This window comes from Electrona antarctica (assembly GCF_951216825.1).
Source record: "Electrona antarctica genome assembly, chromosome: 19".
NCBI classification, from domain to species: Eukaryota; Metazoa; Chordata; class Actinopteri; order Myctophiformes; family Myctophidae; genus Electrona; species Electrona antarctica.
Window position 1 is genome coordinate 11368371 of NC_136800.1, and position 21041 is coordinate 11389411.

General features: G+C 43.6%; 1 protein-coding gene across 3 annotated transcripts in view; it reads right to left on the bottom strand.

Annotated features, from left to right (window-relative positions):
* Nucleotides 1-21041, bottom strand: part of pbx1a (pre-B-cell leukemia homeobox 1a) — a 94197-nt gene that overhangs the window by 52137 nt on the left and 21019 nt on the right. The window contains exons 3-4 of one of the 3 annotated variants that reach the window (XM_079530417.1): nucleotides 9993-10261; nucleotides 8965-9038 (exon numbers count right to left, since the gene is read on the bottom strand). In XM_079530417.1, coding sequence (XP_079386543.1) covers nucleotides 8965-9038; nucleotides 9993-10177 — 259 coding nt within the window. In that variant the 5' untranslated portion in view covers nucleotides 10178-10261. Of the gene's footprint in view, nucleotides 1-8964; nucleotides 9039-9992; nucleotides 10673-21041 lie in introns of those variants that run through there. The other 2 variants (XM_079530416.1, XM_079530418.1) reach the window with 2 other exon arrangements.

The window sequence follows — 21041 nt, forward strand, 5'->3', positions numbered from 1 at the left end:
ACGCACGCACGCACGCACGCACGCACGAACGCACGCACAAGCAAACACCACATACCAATGCCACACTGAAGAATCCCAGGCAGTGTGGGGCCGTTTGATTTTGCAGCCACGAAAACAACTCTAAATTTATCATCGTCTGTCTCTCTCTCCCTACCACAGTATGTCTCTTCCATTCTTTGCTACACAATATCTTTTCTCTTTTCGTGTGTCTGCATTGTTCTTTGTCTGCGCCTCTCTCTCCTTTCCAGTGAAGGTGCCGAGGTTACAGAGACTCATCTGTGGCCCCTTTGTCTCTCACGGCAACAGCAAGGTTTATTAACATAAATTAGAATAGCTCGCCGAGAGAGTACCTCGTCGCCATGCGTTACCCACGGCAACCTCTCCTCCACTCTTTTTCCACCTGAGTGTGTGTGTGTGTGTGTGTGTGTGTGTGTGTGTGTGTGTGTGTGTGCGCGCGTGAGAAAAGATTGAGGGAAAGAAAGAAAGAAAGACAGAAAGAAAGAAAGAAAGAAAGAAAGAAAGAAAGAGGAGTGAAAAGGGGGAGAGCACTTCCCTGCATAAATGTGAAAGTACTCTGCATTGAGGGAGACACATCCACACCCATCGCTCCCCTGTCCTGATTAAAATGAATGGTGCTATCTGCACTGCATGACTCACTACACCACGGCATTACTATCAGTAATTGAAACATCCAATCACTACCGTGCCATCAGCCTCACTGCTCTTCCCCATCTGACTCTGTGGCACCTGATTGAACATTCCACTATATGGAAGTAATACAAGATATGCCCACCAGTATATATGGAGAAACTGCGGATTCCCAGACGGAACACAAATACTGTCTGTGAGGCCTCTGCAATAGTGTGATTCGTGACAGTTTTTGTGTTTGTTCTTGTGTTTCTGTTTGTGATATATAGTATGACGTGCATGCCCTTGCGGGAGTGTGTGTGTGTGTGTGTGTGTGTGTGTGTGTGTGTGTGTGTGTGTGTGTGTGTGTGTGTCTGTGTGTGTGTATATGTGCGTGCACGCGCGTGCTTGCGTGCGTGCGTATGTACGTACATGCATGCAAGCACTTCTTGCACTATATTGTATAATATCTATATTATATGTTTATTTGCATGCATGCCTGCCTGCATGCATGCATGCGGATGCATTTACAGTACAGCACGGTAAGATGCATGCATTCAAATATGTGTGTGCGCCTGTGCGCCTGCATGCAGTCCACACAAAATTCTGAGCAGATATCCAGGGAGAGTGGGGGAGCCTCATTGATTGGTGTTGATTCCATCTGGGCAGCGAGCAGCAACTGACAGTGCATCTAAGCCGCCGCGAAAGGGAGCCATTAATCTTGGTCTGGTTTAAGTAGCGTGTATTAATTTATGTCATTTTTACTAAGTCAGGCAGGGAAAGGCTCTTGCCATTTCATGTTTGACTGTTCACGGTAGTCAGAGGGGTTCCTTTGTCCAACCCCAGCATGCGACCAGCACACTGCTTACATCCTGGCAGCAGGGCGCTGGAGAAATGATATCCCACACCCTGAATTAACCCATTTAGGCCCGACGTCGAAATTAAAAAAAATGTATTCTGAAAGAATATATATTCAAAGAGTTGTGCCGCATTTTCACGATTCAAAAATAGCAGACCTACAAGCTAGTAGCGCGCCACTCGGTGGCAATAGCTAAAGTATAACAAAATGCTTAGTTAAAACACCAAAAGGGGTTCCCGTCCAGAATAGGTTAAAGGTCATCAACTGCCAGGGCAGCCCACCATCGTCAACGTGTCAAAGAAAATCTGAATGCATGGCTTACTTGCTTGATGTTTAACGACTTAAGCCTGGAATATAATATACATACTGTGATAGTGTCACACGCGGCAAAAACAGCTGATCTACAAGCTCACAGCGGCTCGCGATGCAAGGCATTGTGAGCTTATAAATCTGCTATTGTCTCCGCGTGACATTGTTGCACAACCGACTATAAATTAAGTAGGGCTGTCCTTGGCTAAAGAAATGTTTAGTAATAATAGTTAGTAATAGTAATAATAATACTTATCCATTAGTTGATTTCAACTTGCATTTCCAGGTGGATGCGGATGAGATCATCCGCATCCATAGCATTATAATGCATTATAGCATTATAATGTTGATTTCACAAGGGCTATTGAAGGGTTATAGCTAGACTAGTTTACAAGACAACTCCTCATTCTTCAAGAAATAATGAATTCATCCAGGGGAAAGAAAACGATAAAACGACTAATCAACAAAAAAAGTATTGATCAACGAAGACCAAACTCACCGAAGAGGTGACTAACCTAAAATTAAGCATACTAGACCGGTGCCCGGCTGTAGAGCACCGAGTCGGTATCGTTGGAGATCCGTTCCCCACCCGGCTATGCAATACCCGTTGTACCCGTGTCAGAGTACCCGTTCCACCCATCTGACTGTGTCCCTTTTTATGCCCATATATGGAGATTTCTGGATCTGTCTCTCTGTGTCCCTTTATTCCTATATATGGAGTTCTGTGTCAGGCATGCCCAAATATGGAATGTTGTGATGTCAGAACAGTCCAGCTACATATATGGACCCTGGGCCTCCAAAGCCTGGGCAGAGGCCTTTTGTGGTGGTTCTGGACAACCGTGTGTCCGACCGACTCGACACCGGGCACTGCACTCTGTGGGTGTGTGGAACGCGTGTGTCGAATTTGAAGTCGGTGGGGCGAACGGCGTACACACGTACGTACAGACAGACAGACTTACAGAGACATGGTGCATTTATAGATAGTGCTAAGTAGCCTTAAGTTATTTTGGAGAATTTTCCCTTGACATGCCCAAAATATTGATGCTGGTGTTGAGAAACTGTAAGTGTTTGTAATCACAGAAGGGAATACTGACATGAAGAATGAAGCAAGCATTAAGAATTTACGTATAACAAATGGCAAGAGATCCAGAGGTAGGGGGAGATTTGTTGCGCTTAGGAGACAATCGTATACAGGTGCTCTCATCAAAACATGTCGCTAATAACATTTGGAGCATTTGTTTCAACTGCAACAACATGAAGATATACAACTCAACTGGTCTTATAGCGTTAGGCAATTCCGCAAGACTGCGGAAAATCCAATCAAATTCAAACAGTACCTATAAGAAAAACAATGGCTGAGGCAATTGCGACTGCAATAATGTCACCGGAGCTGTTTTGTAGACACTAAAAGCTGCTCCAGAGACAAACATCAGATAAAAAAGGAACTCCGCTCTGCCGTAGAGCAAATTTCCTCTCTAAAGCAATTTTATATTCGATAAGTGGGAAGGCATTCTTAGCGTAATGGATCTGAATATGATCTCTGTCAGAAAACTAAGAACAAAGGCTTTTATAAAAGCCCCTGTTTGCAGAATGGTCACTGCTGCAGCATCAGATAACCAAATTGAGAAGTGCGGTAAGCAGAGGCTATAGATAGAGATGCAATACATTCATATTTTTTGTTGAATACAAAGATATAGACAACTGAAAGACGACGCTATCTGTGACCTAGTTGTTGTTTCTTTGGAGCCAAGTTTTAAGCACATTGGGTGAAGCTGCAGGTCACATGTACTGTATATATAGACACAAATGCATAACAACCCAACAACGATTTGGAAGTTGAACCCTTGGCAGTTAGTGACATTTGTCTTTTGTTAAAAAGAAACCTAAAATTAGATTATAAACAATACATAAAGTGAAATCATAATGGAGCGTGCAAGCGTGTATGCAACCATGTACGCATATTAGTGGCTTGTGCACATACAGTAAGTGTGTGCACGCACGCACACACGCACACACCCACACCCACACACACACACACACACACACACACACACACACACACACACACACACACTCTATGACCGTTTCACAGCCAGACCTGTTATCATCACAGCTAATTACTACTCCCACCTCAGATATACAGGGCTGTAATTAGCCTCTTAAAACATGATTAACATGTCTCAATTAAGCCACTCAACATTTGCATAATTTATTAGCTATCCTAATTGCAAGTGAGTTTATTTCAGAGGACAGGGAACAGCAAAAATAAAGGCTGCATCATGTTTCTGGAGTGTGTTTGCTTGCACTGTCAGCGTGGCGGTAAAGTCTTTAAATATGCAGCAGACAAGAGGGAAATCTTCAGGAAGACCTAAAAAGGCTTTAGTGTTTTCCCAAGTGAACAAGCAAGGCCAGTCTATTTCTGCACAACAGCTTTCACTGTTTTTTTTATCTTTTGTAAAGAATGTTCTTCCCACTTTAATGCCGGTCACTGCTCACCCATACTGGTAGGTCTTACTTCCGAAGCTCCACTGCAGCAATCGGGCGTCCGGCAGCGCCAACGCAAGGAACGTTCCCTTTTTAATCAATGAAGGGTGCTACACTGCCGATGGTTGCGTTTGGACGGCGTCACCCATTCGCCCCGGTTCATTTTTTGACGGCGTCCAAACACAACGCAACACACTCAGTGGAGCCACAGCCTTAGGGAGGGTGTATGTAGACAACCACGTGTCTCCTCCATACACCACTTCTTTTCACCAGACGGTGAGCAGTTTAGCCAGGAGTGTGTGAAGGAACAACGCTATCCTTCTCAGTTCAGCTCCCTGTTGAACTGGCACTCTCACCAACCTGTAGGAGTTGCTAGTGCAGCAACAGACATCACCCTCTCCACCTACACGAGGACAGTTGTGTTTGTTGGAATGCCCCAACAAGACAGATGCACCTTAGAGGATTCAAACCCCCTTTCTTCACAATGGTGGGCAGGAACTTTACCCCTGCATCACCGGCTGGATACCCCACAAATTAAAATTTAAACATGAAAATAACTTAAATCGCTACCATTGCCGCTCCTTACTTTGCAATTAAAAACAAAGGTATATGTTCAATTATCATTATTTGCCAACACTGGAGACCTATAAGAGGATTTTCCTCCAAACTGGACCATTTTAGAGCAGCAACATCACTTCAGAAAAACTTCAAACGTTGTTTTGAAACTTAGTTATTTACGAGAGAACAGAGCGGGTCCTGTTCAGCCTTATTTTCCGTGGAAACTAAAACATGAAGGGGGGGGGGGGGGGGGGGGGGGGGGATAAACTGCTGCTTCGGCACTTCCAAGCCAGGGACAGATATACAGTCTCCCGGCTAACGCGGGGAAACCAAGGACATAGCCATTAGTTTCAGGACAGCGCCACATTGGAGACTAATGCCTCCATCTGTCACTGGAGATGAGAGCAGGGTAACAAAGAGAGGCAACACTAACCCCTGAACTCATCATGGACAGCCATGTCAATTAAACACTGAAAAACAGCAGCACTGGGAGCCATAGTGGCCTAGTCTAGTGGTCTATCCAGCACTTGGCAGTAGCTCAGCTATACCTTCGCTGCCTATAGCTTGATACTAGAGAAGAAATACTGGAATTATTTGGCATCATTCACCTTCATGTCTGGTTTAACCACTTTCAATCTGACATCCATATTATGGGAATGTCAGCATACACTTTATTTTTTAAGCTAAATTTGGGGACACATTTTAAAAATCTGCAAGCTGAACTTGTATGTAGATTGGCTATTTTTGCTAGTTGTTGTGCAACAAAGTATCCACGACTTAAAACCACTGATATGTAATTTGAAGTGCAGGCATTTGAGTGATTATCACTGCATTGTGCAGGTGGATAGGGAATATCTGTATGCCTAAAATCATTGGAAGTCACTACCACAAGGCTGTAGTGTGGAATGAATCCACCAGTGTATTTTGGTGAGGGAGGGTCTAAGAAAGGAGTCCTGTCAGCAATGCAAGCCAGGGATCAAGGGTCAGGGGGACCCACAGACTCGGTGTATCCCAAGCTTTGATTAGATCTACCAATGCAATATATTATGCCTCTGATTACGTCGGTCATGAAGGAAGGGGCTCTCCGTCTGACCCGAGTCTGCATGGGAGTAATGTGAGACTGTTGACACAGACTGGCCTCACAAAACAGTCCCAGACCCACGGGGGGAACCAAACAGACAGAGAGAGAGAGAGGGATAGAGAGAGAGATAGAGAGAGAGAGGGATAGAGAGAGAGATAGAGAGAGAGAGAGAGAGAGAGAGAGAGAGAGAGAGAGAGAGAGAGAGAGAGAGAGAGAGAGAGAGAGAGAGACAGATAAAGGCAGAGGGAGAGAAAGAGAGAGAGGGAGAGGGAGAGGGAGAGGGAGAGAGAAGGAAATACAGAAAGGGGGAAGTATAGCAAATGACAGAGAGAGGAAGAGCGAGCCCGGGCCTGAAATCTGACACCCAGAAACGTTGACTTGGTGTCTGGCTTCTCTTACTAAAGTCAACCTGTACGTGCCAGCTCCACTTGCCTTAATGGTTCCACACAAACAGACACTCTCCTCTCCCACTCTCAGTCAAAGGCACACACACCCACGCACACACACGTACACGCACACAGGAAATCGCGACGCTAAAGTGCTCTCAGGAACTTTTTGGAAACAATGATAGTTCTTGGGTGAAGTCACCACGGTACGGGGTCGGTAAACAGCCTGACAGCGTTTAGTGAAACGCAACCCGAGCAGCCCAAAAGCGCAGCGCGGCTGAAAGTGGTAACATAAGCCTCTACCTCTGGGTTCCTGGAGTCAATAAGCAACCCCTGCGCTTGTTTAAGCTTGCTAAATACCCTACGCCGTGACATGGAGCTGACCCCAGTGCAAATACATGGAGGAGGGGGGAGGGTCAGAGAGTTAAGACCTCCTCTTGTCTACTGCTGGCATGCACCCCTACCCCTGCCTTGGTTGTCAGCTGCTTGCCAAAGGAAGCCTCATCGTTGCAACGTCCCATATTGCTGCTGTCAACACGCACCTACCATTAACATGCCAATGAGAGGCAGAACCAAGGAGTAGAACAACTGACACAGAAACACACCATGCACTGCTACAGTGTTCCTTGTTTCAAACGAACCTTCCTTATAAAAGGCATAAGTGGCGGGATCCAAGGGAGTGCGTGGTAAAAGTCGGTGTCACATCTGTGACCTCTTGTACTAGTCTACTCTCTGCCTTGCAATTCTTCTGAAAGACCCCGGCTGCAACAATGTAAAAGTGAGGAGAAGCTGACTCTTTATAAAGAATATAAAAAAGACCTGACAAATTACAGGCTGTTCTCCGCTCGCATACACTGCACTCAGCACATTTGGCTGTAAATGCCATGGTGAAGGTTTGAGTCATTTCCACTGTCACTGCAGTGAAAGGATTTTCAGTTTCGTCTGCACAAAGCTCCTATGGGTGAAGATGAGCTGGAGCTCTATGCTTTCAAATGTAGACAGCAGTAATGTTAAGATGCGCATTCAGCCATTTAATCTGGATTCACACAGTATATCTCTAATGGCAGGTATCAGATCATTTATATACTAGGCCTACTATATTTTTGTAATAGCAATTATTTACAACTCGGGTACTCATACGATTTTAAAACTGTTAATAGTTCCAATATTTTAAACGGCGCATTTGTTTACCTTTACTAAAAAGAAAATGTAACTGAAAAAGTCAAATCTAAACTGTTGTGACATAATTTCCTATGGCAGATGTCCTAAAGTGAGAAGGGGAGTGTGTGCAGCCCGAGGGGGAGCCTCTCTAGTCAGAAGCGCTCTGGGTGCTGGTTGCCAATAACGGCGGGAAGAGAAAAGAGAGGCAGGAGAAAAGCCAGGAAAAGGTCCAAGTCACTTTGTTCTTCTTTTTGGAAAACGAACTCTCGTTGAACCCAGAGAGACGCCAGACAGTTTACAAAGAGCCAGGCATTACTCTCCCACTTTCCTAAGCATGCTATTTCCAAAGAGGGCCCCAACTTAGTGTAGCTTCCTTCTGACAGCCTGGATTGTTTTCCTATATAAATTTAGTAAGAATTCCTAAGTGTCCACTTTTTCTTCTTCTTATTCTTTAACCTGAACCAGTGTGAGTCATAGACAAAATGTCACTGAATACTACTTCACTATATAGGGCTGTGGGATAGTCTCCTTTCCAACCGTCTGGTGTCAGATAGTGTTGGTACATGTAACAGAAAGCACTTCACACTGGCAGACAAAGTGACAAGCTCTCTCAATAACCTACATGGGAGCTTCAAAGCCATGTTCACCGATAAGGCTATATTAGAGATGTTGTTTTATTTCCTCTCTTGAAAAGCTATCTCTCTCAAAGCAGGATTCTCGCACAACCCTCAGAGAATATTCAACAGTCTTTCATCAAAGCACGTGAGCACATGTATCTCTTTTAATCTGCTGCTAAGTGCATAATAATTCCTTTTCATGACTTTGACCCTTGTTGCACACCTAAACAGAAAGCCACTCTGACCTCTGACCATCTTTACACTTTACACGCTAAAATGAACACTCAGGATTTTACTGTGTGCCGCTGGTGTGTTAAACACCTCACTAAACAAACACATCAGACAAGCCAAGGAAAACATCAGAAAGAAGGTTGAGAAAGCCCAGTCCTCAGCAGTAAAAATCCTCAGCGTTATTTTAACACAGAGAGTGTACAAATGTAACCAAACGGACCCTAAAACGGTTTTGTTTGGTTACAAATGTACACACTTTGAGTTAAATGAACTCTATGGATTTCACTGTATTGGGAAGACCTAAAACGCTTACACTTCTCTTCACTGACAGCATCCCATTTACAACCAGTCACATTCAAATAGCTGCTCTGTCACCTTCACCTGGATGCATGACACGAAATATTTTTGGGTGTCAAACAAATGCATCAGTAGGCTGAAGAGCTCTGCCAGTTTGCTGGTGTCAAAATCAGAATTGAGCAATGGAAAAGGAGTAATACTGTAATATCTAGATTCTCTGCAGTTGTCGTTTGGAAAGATTGTTGAATTGCAAATCAATTGCATCGTCATTAGGCTTTTAATCAGTTCACAGTGCAGGTAAAAGGGTTCAAAGGAGGTGTTTATTGTAAACGAATGAAAGTTCTAAAATCTTACCTGTTTTTTCTTTTATTTCACACAAGACATTGAAGAGTGCAGGTTTCATTCTGTGACAATTCAGTGCATGTTTCCTGAGCAAACAAACAAAAAGAAAATCTGTCACAATATTCAAACAAGTGGCAATAGCAGCACCACTAAAACGTTTAAAGGTCCATCACAAACCCAGACTTATTACCTGAATATCATCTAGGACTAAGCTGTTGTAAATCATCAATCACCTTTTTAAGTATTGTGTCTATGAAGTATAAAGTAAGTAGTAAGTAATTTAGTAAGTAAGTAATGTGTCTATTCTATTGTCAAAAACATATATTATTAATACTATTATTATTTATTAATTATTAGTATTATTAAATGCATAATAATGAATTAATAAATAGGCCTAGGCCTACATTACAAATTAAAATACTAAATAGCCTAAGCAAATCGTTAAAAGTAAGACTGGGACAGCATTCTGCAATAAAATAAAGAAAAACGTGATTTCCTCCAAATGAACAACTAGGATATGTTTTTAATTTGGACACTATTAATTCCCAAATATGGAGTAATCCACAGCAATCACAGTCCACATGTAGGAACTAGGAACTATAAAGGAGCATGTCCCAATGTGTTATGTTCTTTATTTGTCCTATTATATTCGAAAATATGAAGTGCCAGCAGTGCCAAAACTGTTTAGAATCTATAGCACAAGCTTACAGTCAGCAGCTCCTTTGAAACAAGAAACGGTATTGGGGGGAAAAACTGACGATATCAGCTGTTCAATCAGTTATCTTGTAATTCATTATTTTTTGATAACCCCATTAATCCCAATTCCCAAAGTTGTTTCAGAAGATAAAGTATGATGGTACCTAGTTTATAAGGGCTCTGTGCATTACCATTACACGTAGTTATGGAGTAGGCGTAATTGTTGTCATTTTTAGAGGCTAGTCCAAACCACATTGTTACAATGTATTCTCCCCACCACAACTATAATGAAAGACCGCCTATATATAGTGTCGGAAATATATAGAACTCTTTTGTGAGCTCACCTGGCCTGCGCTTCGTCTAGGCTTTGGTCTGTGATGGTCATGATCTGCTGTAATATGTCTCCGATGTCCTGCTTTCTTCCATCGCCGTCCGTCCCTCCGGTGCCATCCTGCATATGCTGCGCCAGGCCGGGGTGTCCGGCCATGCCTACTCCGTGGGAGTGCATCAACCGAGGCTGCTCGTCCATCCTTGACCACGGTCTCTGCTGCTGCTATGTGTGTGTCGCTCCCAACTGACAAACACTTTTTTCTCTCTCTCCCTCTCTCTCTCTCTAAACAGCAAAAGAAGAAAATATCCTCGGAAATTCCTCTGCGTCTCTCTCTCACACACCACTCTCTCACGCCCCAGCCACACTCTCGCTTTTCCTTGGTAAGCTTTTCTGGATTTGGGAGGAGGGAGACTGGCAAACCCTCTCGCTGATCGTTCTCTCTCTCTCTCTCTCTCTCTCTCTCTCGCTCTCTCTCTCTCTCCCAGCTGGTTTAGGTGAAACCTGATCTGAATAGCTGCTTTTGGCTTTGGCCACTCCTGCACCGCTACTGTAGAAAAAAAAGAGGATTCAACATTAAAGGTTCGTAATCTGATTAAAAGTGAAGCGCGCAGCGCCCCCGTAGTATAACGAAATCTCCCAGTGTCCTCGAAAGCTTATAATGTAGGCTATACCAAACACGTAAGTCACTCGGGCTTCAGCTTGGATGCACAAAGTAACACACCAACTGTTATTGTTTCGTTTATGTCTAGCAACTGACTCATAACCGGAGTATAGATTAAAAAAAAGCCTCCGCCCCTCAAGCAACGATTGGTGAAGAAGAGCGCACTAGTCCCACCTCGATCTCCTTTAGCGACGTCAATCATCTTACTCTGGAAGGTGGGACACGGCAATAAACATAAAGAGATGTGACCGTTAACACGGGGACCGGACCGGGTGGCAATATAGTGATGGATAGAGAGTGAATATGTAGTCTAATAAATAATTGTGACTGGCACTGAGGCTTTGACCCAATAGCACACAGCATGGTGGTGCTTGGAAAAGACACCCCCGTCAGCTGACATAATATATTTTCCTGCTGAATATTTATATCCATATAATCAATCAGAAAACATAATAAATCATACTACCCAACAGCACCGTTATAATATATAGCCTTTCATGGGTAGATAACGGTAATATATTTATTAGGCCTATACGTCAGTCCAATAGTGCTCTGGGTATACTAGCAATGTAATTGCTACAACAACTGATTCTGGAAGTGTGTCCTAAAATACACTTCATCGTGCACTTTATCTCTGACACTATATTTGACATGGTGTGTCAATGATAAAGTCTTCCTCTCTTCTTCAATATATATACTCTCTGATCTACACCTCCTTCAAAAACCCAATGTCACCACTATTCACACATAGTTGCAGTTGTGTGTGGTAGGCTACCTGAGTTGGCCTGTGCTATACCCAAATGCTGCTTTCCTTTCTTTTAATGGCCAGAGCAAAAATCGATCCGTCGGTTTTTCTCATTACGTGTTGAATAGGAGGCGAGTCAGTAATTGTCACAAGGGGCAGGGTGAGGTTGTGTGTGTGTGTGTGTGTGTGTGTGTGTGTGTGTGTGTGTGTGTGTGTGTGTGTGTGCGCGCGTGCGTGCGTGCGTGCGTGCGTGCATGCGTGTGTGTGTGTGTGTGGAGGACTACAGGAGTGCTGAGCCCATGCCCTTACCCTGACATTAAAGCCTGCAGTCGAGCAGGCGTTCTTTTATTCCTGTGCTATTTGAATGGATTAAAATGTGATCGATGGTTAGCTTTGCTTTGTAGCACCTGCAAATGAGTTGATGCTGGCACTGTGAACTCTAAATCTATTGAGGAAAAACAGGCATCAGACTGGCAGACATGAAATTTTTCCCAGAAAGACCAAATACATGCTTTGTTCTTGTATTTCTTTCTTTTGGCAGTGATGTTATTAGTATGCAAGTAGTATTTTGCAGTACCCCATTTATGACATACGCTCTCCTTGTAGACTCAGCAAAGTAATCATTAAAGTGTTAATTTCACTCAGACAGTTACAGATCCATTGTTACACATTCATATGTGGCAGCGGTGGCCGAACGGATAGCGGCGCGGTCTTGATACCGGAAGGTTCCTAGTTCGAATCAGCCGTCCGACACGTTAAAATTACCACCGCTGAAGTGCCCTTGAACAAGGCATTGAACCACTACGATGAAATGTGTTCTATGAGCAGGGCCTGGCTGGAAACAAGTTCTTGAGCTTAGCCCAGATACCCTGGGTAAATATAGTAATCATTTCATTTCATTTCATTTCATTTCATTTCATTTCAGAGTTTAATTAACGCAACATCTCTACAGTCTACACTCTCAGACTTAAATGAACACGTACAATTTTGCTGTGTACTGCATACACTCCACTTTGATTTGTTTGAGTCCCACTGAGACAAGCCTGGTGTTGATATGAGTGAAACATCCAAGTTCCCCATCCCTATATGCCATATAGCTCATTATTTCTGGGTCCAAAATCACATTGTCCCATGAACAGAATATGTAAAAATGTATTTGCAAACCTGCTCGCAAAATGTATATAAAAAAACAGCATTACATTCTTAACAGAATAGGAAACCATCTGACATTGCACATTCGCCTCCATGAAAACCTCTCTCTCTCTCTATCACTCTCTCTCTCTCTCTCTCTTAGAATTGCAAATTAATATGCTGGGAGAAAAAATAAATCTTATAAATAGTGGATGTTTTCTTACATAAATGGAGGAATAATTGTCCACTTCGAGCATTTCTACATTCCCACTTTAGATGTGAATGCTTTGCCTAATATTATCACCATAGACGAGGACGGAATATAGATCATAATATATATTGTAGCTGGAACTCCAGGCATCCTGTGTAGCAGACTGTCAGTTTCAGTGGTTCGCGTTCCACGTGGGCCGCGCATACAAAATATATGGTAATTTAAGGTGCAGTTGGATAGAAAAGTATCCCTCAACTCGCAAGCAAAACCACGAAGATGTGAAGCTCCGCACAAAAAGAAGTACGGTGGACTGGTATTTTCTAACAGGGCCAGAGTCAAACTACTAAGCTGCAGGTCAGGGCAGGGTATGTTATGTGCTACACAGTATTTAATCATTTGTAACTCAGAGAGTGTACAAATGCAACCAAAGTAAGGATCCATTTGGTTGCATTTGTTCACTCTCAGAGTTAAATAAAACCTCTGGATTTGACAAGTGTGCAAAAGGAGCTCTACACTGCATGGCACATCTCTCCAGGAAGTAACCTTGATGAAAAATTCAGTTGTTTGCAGCTCCCAGCATCCCTCAGGCATGAATAAAGTGCGACCCAGACAGAGAGAAAAGACCTGGGCTCAGCTTGAAACTACTCACCGAGCACTGCTGAGAGACACACAGCTGCACACAGTGGCCAGCATTAGGAGATGGGCATGAATTAAACTTTAATCAAGCCTCAAATAGATTAAGGGACAGGAGTCGACTCAGCAGTTCCAGCACATGGCTGTACCTCCACTGTCCACTCTAGGACTATAATGTAGACGGCCAGAAGTTCCACCCTCTCTAGGACTATACTATAGGGACCACACACACCTTGAGGTTCAAGACAACCGTAGTCTCAGACGAGGCGGACAGAGATCTTTTTGTCGTATTTGTATTATCTTCTTATTACGACAGACTACCCCCAATATCCAATGGACAATTATTGGACTCACTGTACTTTTCCATACTAATTACTGTATATACTGCAGATAGTGTAATATTCTGCAGATACTCAAATTTAAAATGCATAGTGCTTAACTTCAAGCCACGTCTGTTACCGGTCAAATCAGATTGACCGAAAACAGTTTTCTGAATAATTCAGAAAAAAGATTTTCTGAATTATTCCATATTGTTCGATAAAGAAGAGCTTTAATCCCATCTGTGCCTGAATTTCACGGTGTTTCTTTGTTTCCAAAACACGGTGCAGTGCATGTGCACGCAAGTCCATGGACCATGGACCATGGAACACGGTGCAGTGTGCACGCAAGTCCATGGAATTCAAGCTCAGAATCAGAGATAATGGGACATCGTGCATCGTACATTTCTATTAGCTCAAGATTTAGACTCTCGTAGCGTTATTTTCGATTCTGACGATATCACTCTCTACGAGTGATATCGTAGAGAGTGATATCGTAGAGAGTGATATCGTAGAGAGTGATATCGTCAGAATCGAAAAAACGCTACGAGAGTCTAAATCTTGGGCTACATTTCTATAGCAATCGCCTCTCACATGTTATGCTTTAACCCATTCAGGCCTGACGTCGAAATTTAAAAAAAAAAAGTTTTCTAAATCATGACAATTTTCGGAAAGATTTGAGGCACATTTTAACGATTTTTCAAAAATAGCAGACCTACAAGTTCATAGCGCGCCACTCGGTGGCGCGCTATGAGCTTGTAGATCTGCTATTTTTCAATAGCTAAATTATAACATAATGTTTAAAACGCTAACGTGACATGGATGCGTTCCAGGTATCAATGGATTAACCCAGCAGAAATGAATAAACACTATTCCTAAATACACTCTGAAACAGCTTATTTATCTGTGAGGGCTGCTGCATGGTGCTGGGTCAGGCTGAATGAGGAGTGATATGAAAGGGTTGACCTGTCACAAAGTATCTGACTTGCTATTCCTGGAACAGGATGAAAGGAAAGCCAAATGTCAAGCGATGCAACTAGTGCAAGCACATGCGCTGTGCACAAGCACGCACACACCGGCACACCTGCACATGCACGCACTGACGCGCACACACAGGCCACGCACGCATGCATGCACGTGCACAACGCAGCACACACACATTTGGTAAGAGAGAAACATACACCAGTGGCATCAAACGATACAACTAATGCAAGCATATGCGCTGTGCACAAGTACGCACGCACGCACACACACATGCAAACGTGCATGCACGCACGCACGCACGCACGCACGCACGCACGCACGCACGCACGCACGCACGCCACAGGATTTCTATGCCCTTTTACTGTTCCCTGTGAGTGTGTATGCTCTTGGTATAGGGCCCCTGTAAGCCCTTAGACCTCTTGGCAAAGCGTGGGTTGTGTCTTGCGGGTGTATGGGGTCGTGGTGGCGGTGTGTGTGTGTGTGTGTGTAGGGGGAGCGGGGTATGGGGTTGACGGATGCCGGAGCCTCGGAGCCCCGCTAGCTGCTCTGTGAATTTTCCCAGACTCATTTGCATTCATAAAGAGCCTACTCCTTGTCACAGAGTGTTTTCTTTCTTTCTTTTTTTTAAGTCTGCCTCCAAAATCCCGGGCGACTCCTGGTGGGAGTGCGCCGGGAAAATCCGACTGTCAAAGACGACAAGACGAATGAATCCCTGTGTCAGACGCGTGTGGCTTCAACGATGACAGATGGAGGAGAGCTGTCCCTCCGTCGACCGGCATGCTTCGTTTTGGAATAAATAAATCTGAGCCCCCCCCACCCCACACCTCCCTTATAACAAGTGTTGCTTTATTTGACAGCTTTACTCTGTGTGTTTGCTGGTGTGGGTGTGTGTGATGGGCGGAGGGATGGACCGGGAGACAACTTGATTCAATTGCACCTGCGTATCAGACGCGTTGGCGTGTTTAGGAGTTTGCGTTTATGTCTTTGTGTGTGTGTGTGGAGATCTTGTGTGTGCACGTGTGTGTTTGCGTGGTGGTGAGCTTCCCCTTTTTTTGTTGCTCTCACACATGAGGTCCACCTGTGATCATTTATCCAGCCGCTGCCTGAGGATAAAACATTAATCCATTGAGACCTGGAACGCATCCATGTCACGTTAGCGTTTAACCACATTAACCATTAACCCATTTTGGGGCGGGAACCCGTTTTGGTGTTTTAAACATTGTTATAATTTAGCTATTGAAAAATAGCAGATCTACAAGCTCATAGCGCGCCACCGAGTGGCGCGCTATGAACTTGTAGGTCTGCTATTTTTGAAAAATCGTTAAAATGTGCCTCAAATCTTTCCGAAAATTGTCATGATTTAGAAAACTTTTTTTTTTAATTTCGACGTCAGGCCTGAATGGGTTAAACCTCACCAGCATGGTTGATTCCAGGTGTAACGTGTTGATGTTTCCAGAGAGCGTGGTACGTCAAGCACAAACAACAATAATGATATGCACCACCGGCACAGAACCAAGCTCGAGGACCTTCCGCCTCTGCGATATTAACCTGCCCAACAAAAAAAAGAGTAAATAAATAAATAATAGTTAATAAAGCAGGTGGGATTAACTTCGTGGTGAAAATGTGCTCCTTTTCTCAGAGAACGTACAGCAGGAAGATGGGGAAAGTTGAAACATCGGCAACACCGACCGGCTTCCTGAAACCTCAAAGAACACAGTGCAGGAGGAGCATGATAAAACAGAAGAACATCTGGCAAGCCGAGTGTGGTGCCAGGACAAGACAAAGCCATGTGTCTGGGTATAGACAAATCCACACGCACACGCACACAACACGCACACAACATGCACACAACACACACGCACACGCACGCACACACACACACACACACACCTATCCGTGCATGCATGCTCAAACAAGCCTGCACATCACAAACAAACAAGCGGAAAAAACATCCTCCTGCACGCCCACTCGTAGACACGCACACATTCACATTCACACTCATGCCCCCACGCACGCGCGCGCACACACACACACACACACACACACACACACACACACACACACACACACACACACACACACACACACACACACACACACACACACACACACACACACACACACACACACACACACACACACACACACACAGCAGGTTGTAGTAAACAAACAGGAAAAGCAAAAGCAGAATGTGTTTGGAGAGTCCACTGTTCAGACAAGACTAATCTGCATACTCAGTGGCTTGTATATGTGAATATGCATGAGAGAATAAAACAATATGCCTTCGAGCAGACCACCCGCTCTCCGAGGATTACTGTGCCCACCTCTGAGCCTTTTATCTTCTTATTGGCATGCAACCAAGCTGATTTACACTAGTGTGTACGCACTGGTTGACGGTTTCACACAATATATTCAGCTTTAGGGTTAACCTGTTGACAAAAACCTCACTCTCACACAAAAAAAAGCCCAAAAATATTTTGAGGCAGGCTACACTGAATGTGAATTTAACTCAAAATGTAACCAAACTTTTCACAAATGCACCGAATGCAAAATACGCTGTTGTTGATAGAACGGGGGAAATGTATGATGAATATGAAGAGGTGCAACAGGAAGGACAGAATGAAGGAACATCTGGCATAGGTACTAGAGGACAAAATGAAGAGAACAGTATTAGACGCAGGGCGCTGATCAAATATGAGCCATCAAATATTGAAGATATGTCTGCTGGAACCACGAATTCACATCTCAAACATACTTCCTCAAAGACTGTCCTCCTCGCCCACGGATGAATATTTCATTTCAGAAAAATAGAGTGGCCCTGTAAGGCACCATTACCAAAACCTAATGTAAGGTGGAAGGAACATTCTTGGCTCTGCAGCATTCGGTTTGAAAGTTTATGGGGAGGGCAGGGGCGAATGATGATGACCGTCGAAGCATAACACCGACCGTCAGATGGAGTAAAAGGCGTTGGCATCACATTAGGACAAGCGTGTGTTTGACTGTGTCATTGTGTACGCTCGCTCCACGGCAGTGGTGGAAAGTAACTAAGTACATTTACTTAAGTACTGTACTTAAGTACAGTTTTGAGGTATTTGTACTTTACTCGAGTTTCCAATACTTCTACTGCACTACATCTCAGAGGCAAATATTGTACTTTTACTCCACTATATTTTATAGTTTGTAGATTTTGATATTACAAAACAAACAGTAACAACTTCAGCCCAATATACTGTACATTTCGGCCATTTGAAAATAGCCAATGTACAAGCTCGCAATGCGACGCATTGTGAGCTTGTAGATCTGCTATTTTCAAAATGTGTATGGGACATTGGGACAAATGGGACATTCTGCATAGTTATTACTTTCTACGTTTGCTACATTTTGATGCCAAGACTTTTGTACTTTTACTCAAGTACATTTCGAATTCTGGACATTTCAGCAACCTTGTAACGGAGTAGTTCTACATTTGCAGTATTGATACTTTCACCAAGTAAAATAATTGAGTACTTTTTCCAACACTGCTCCATGGACGACTAAAGAACCAAACCGCTGGGGACTCGACGCATTTTCAATTGAGCGGCTCATGAATTGCTCAGTGGGTGAAATTGACCAAAGGAGTCAGAGTCCTGGTTGCTGAAGCTCTTGCACTCCTATACGTGCAAATTGTGACATGCACGCTGTGAGTGACGATGACCGACAGGCTGGACGGACACGGAGGACCAGAGGCGGAGTCCTTTGAGCATCCAGGATCAAAATACCCCTTCATCTTCTGTATAGAATCACAGAGATAGAGAAGGAGGGAGAGAGAGAGAGAGAATGTGCACGTGTGTGTGTGTGCAAGAGAAAGAGAGAAAAAGAGACACAGAGAAAGAGAGAGAGAGAGATGTCTGTGGTGGAGAAACAGTTAAAGCCATAAAGATATACAGTACCTCAGCCCTGACCCCATGCCCTCCTAGGTATCCCCCTGCGCAGAATTCTTATTCCCCACCAAACTGACAAAGTGTTTTTAATCTTTTCTTTCCCTCTCTCCTGGAGATTGGGGAAACAAAAATCAATAGCTGCTGGCAGGCGATCTAGCAGGCCGGTGAATTACAGGGTCCGCGCCGCGACCAGAGCGCTGCATCACAGAGGCCTTGGAGTGAGAGACCTTGGGAGAAGCGTCAGAGACATGGAGGTTGCGGGGTCACTCTGGGTCCGCGGTCTGAGGAGCGTGGTATTTACTGCCTTGGCCAGCGCCACGCAATGAAAAATAACGGCTGCACGACACTGAAGGAGGGAGGCAGAGAGAGAGAGAACAGACAGAGAAAGAGAGAGAGAAGACATTTTAGTACAGAGGCACAAAAAGAGAGCAATAGAGATAGAGAATGAGAGAAAGAGTTTTGAGGAGGAAGATGTCTAGAGTTTGGGCTGTGACTATGATCAGGTTTCACTCATGTCATAATAAGCTATGCGCAATACAGGTATGATGTCAAGCAGAAGAGTAATGTTTTCACTCCCTCCCTCCGAACGGGAAATGATTCATTAGCGTTTGGTGATTTAGAACGTGGCAGTGCCGGCCAATCAATATGCACGGGCCCATCTGTCAATACTTGATTTCTGCTGGTAATTAGCTGATGTGGACCAGTGGTTGGGAATATTGCCTGGCAACTGACAGCCTGGTTATTTTTGTCATCACTGAGGGCTGCACAGGTGGTAATGGCTCACTGCAAGTCTATAGAATACCATATAATCCAAGACAAGGGACTGCTGTTCAAGTCAAATCAGGTCTACTGTGATATTAGCGGCATTTCTTTAAAAAGGCATTCAATTTGACGTGAAAGGATCCTTGGATTTTTGCTCCCTTAAACAACCAAATAATTCAGTTGATAAATAAATAGAAAATCTGACACAAAAAAGAAAGAAAGAAAGAAAAATAACCACAGTTAATTGTGCATTGTCATTTGTGTAAACATCCACTCTGGAGGTTGAGGTTGTTGTGTTTTAAAACAATGTGGAAATGTGTCAGATCACTCAATTATCACAACTCTCGACAGCTGGCAGCCAGGCAATTAGGACTGGGAAAATGATAATGGTGATTATGATGAACAAAATTCTTAATTGCTTTGTTTTCAAAGCAAGCATGGATGGTACAGGCTTGTGCACAAACCAGACTGATCCTTGCTTTAGCGGATTAATTTAATTTCAGTCACAATTCAACATTATTGCCAGAAGTTAAATTTTGGTAAATCTAGCACCAAGGAGTATAGTTTGCAAATAGAAAAGGGAGCAGGCCTAACTATACAGTAGGTCACACAATAACTCATAAAACTCATAAATCACTCAAATGTATATATTGTGTCATATAGGCTGTATTATAGGCCTACACATTTTAGTATAGCATGCTGCATATTATCCATATCTTATGCGTTTTTTTAATTTCATGTCGATGTTGTCAGTTGAATATAACACCTCCCAAAGTAATAGTGTAGTTTGTATTCTATTATAGTTATCATTAAATGGATTCCCTGTTTTTTTTTACACTCTTTTCTCTTCTATGTCAAAGTTTGTTTGAGTTCCTAAAGGGGTCTATTGAATTAGACAGAAAACCCAAACAGCATGCAGAAGTCTCAATTCCATTTAAATGCCTGCAGAAGGATGCCTCTCTGTCTCTCAATGGCATTTGCATATTAGAGTGTTTTCTGGGGAAAATGAGCTGTAGAAATTAATTCAGGATTAATTGGTGCCTTTATCTCGTTAGGACAATCTAATTTAGGGGATGATGGAATTGTTTAGACTCCCTTTTGCATAATTGGATTGCGGTGAATGGCTGTCATTACCGTCTTTTTAGCATCGTCTGCGGGCCCTCTCTCTCTCTCTTCCTGGCCCCAGCCTCATAAAGAGCGATCATGTGTTACGCCCGTGTTTTGCTAACCCCTGGAACACACCACACTATGTAGCGGTAGGCGAGCATGTGGCTAACCGCGCTGCAGTGATTAACTCTCTTTTTAAAGCCATTAGCATGTAGCTAACAGCACGCAGCGGAGGAGATCTCATATAAACACATTAGCATGTGGCTAACAACGCGGTGATGATCGACTGTTTAGAGACAGCAATTAGCTTACAGTCTGAGCCGCTGTCATGCTGTCTGTCAGTCTCCGTGTGACAATGCTGACAGCTTTACATGACCTTCAGTGGCATGATGGGACCCGCCATCTCTGACACTCTCAAGGCTTTCTGGAGAGCCAGACAGTTCTTTGACATATTTCACCCCCCTCATTACATGCACAATATATCCAGGATGCTTTGCAATAGCCGTTATGTTTTTATTTATTTTTTTGTTTGTGAGGGATGAAAATCAATAGTAGAGAAGCCAGTGCATGTAAGGGATCACTCACTGGAAT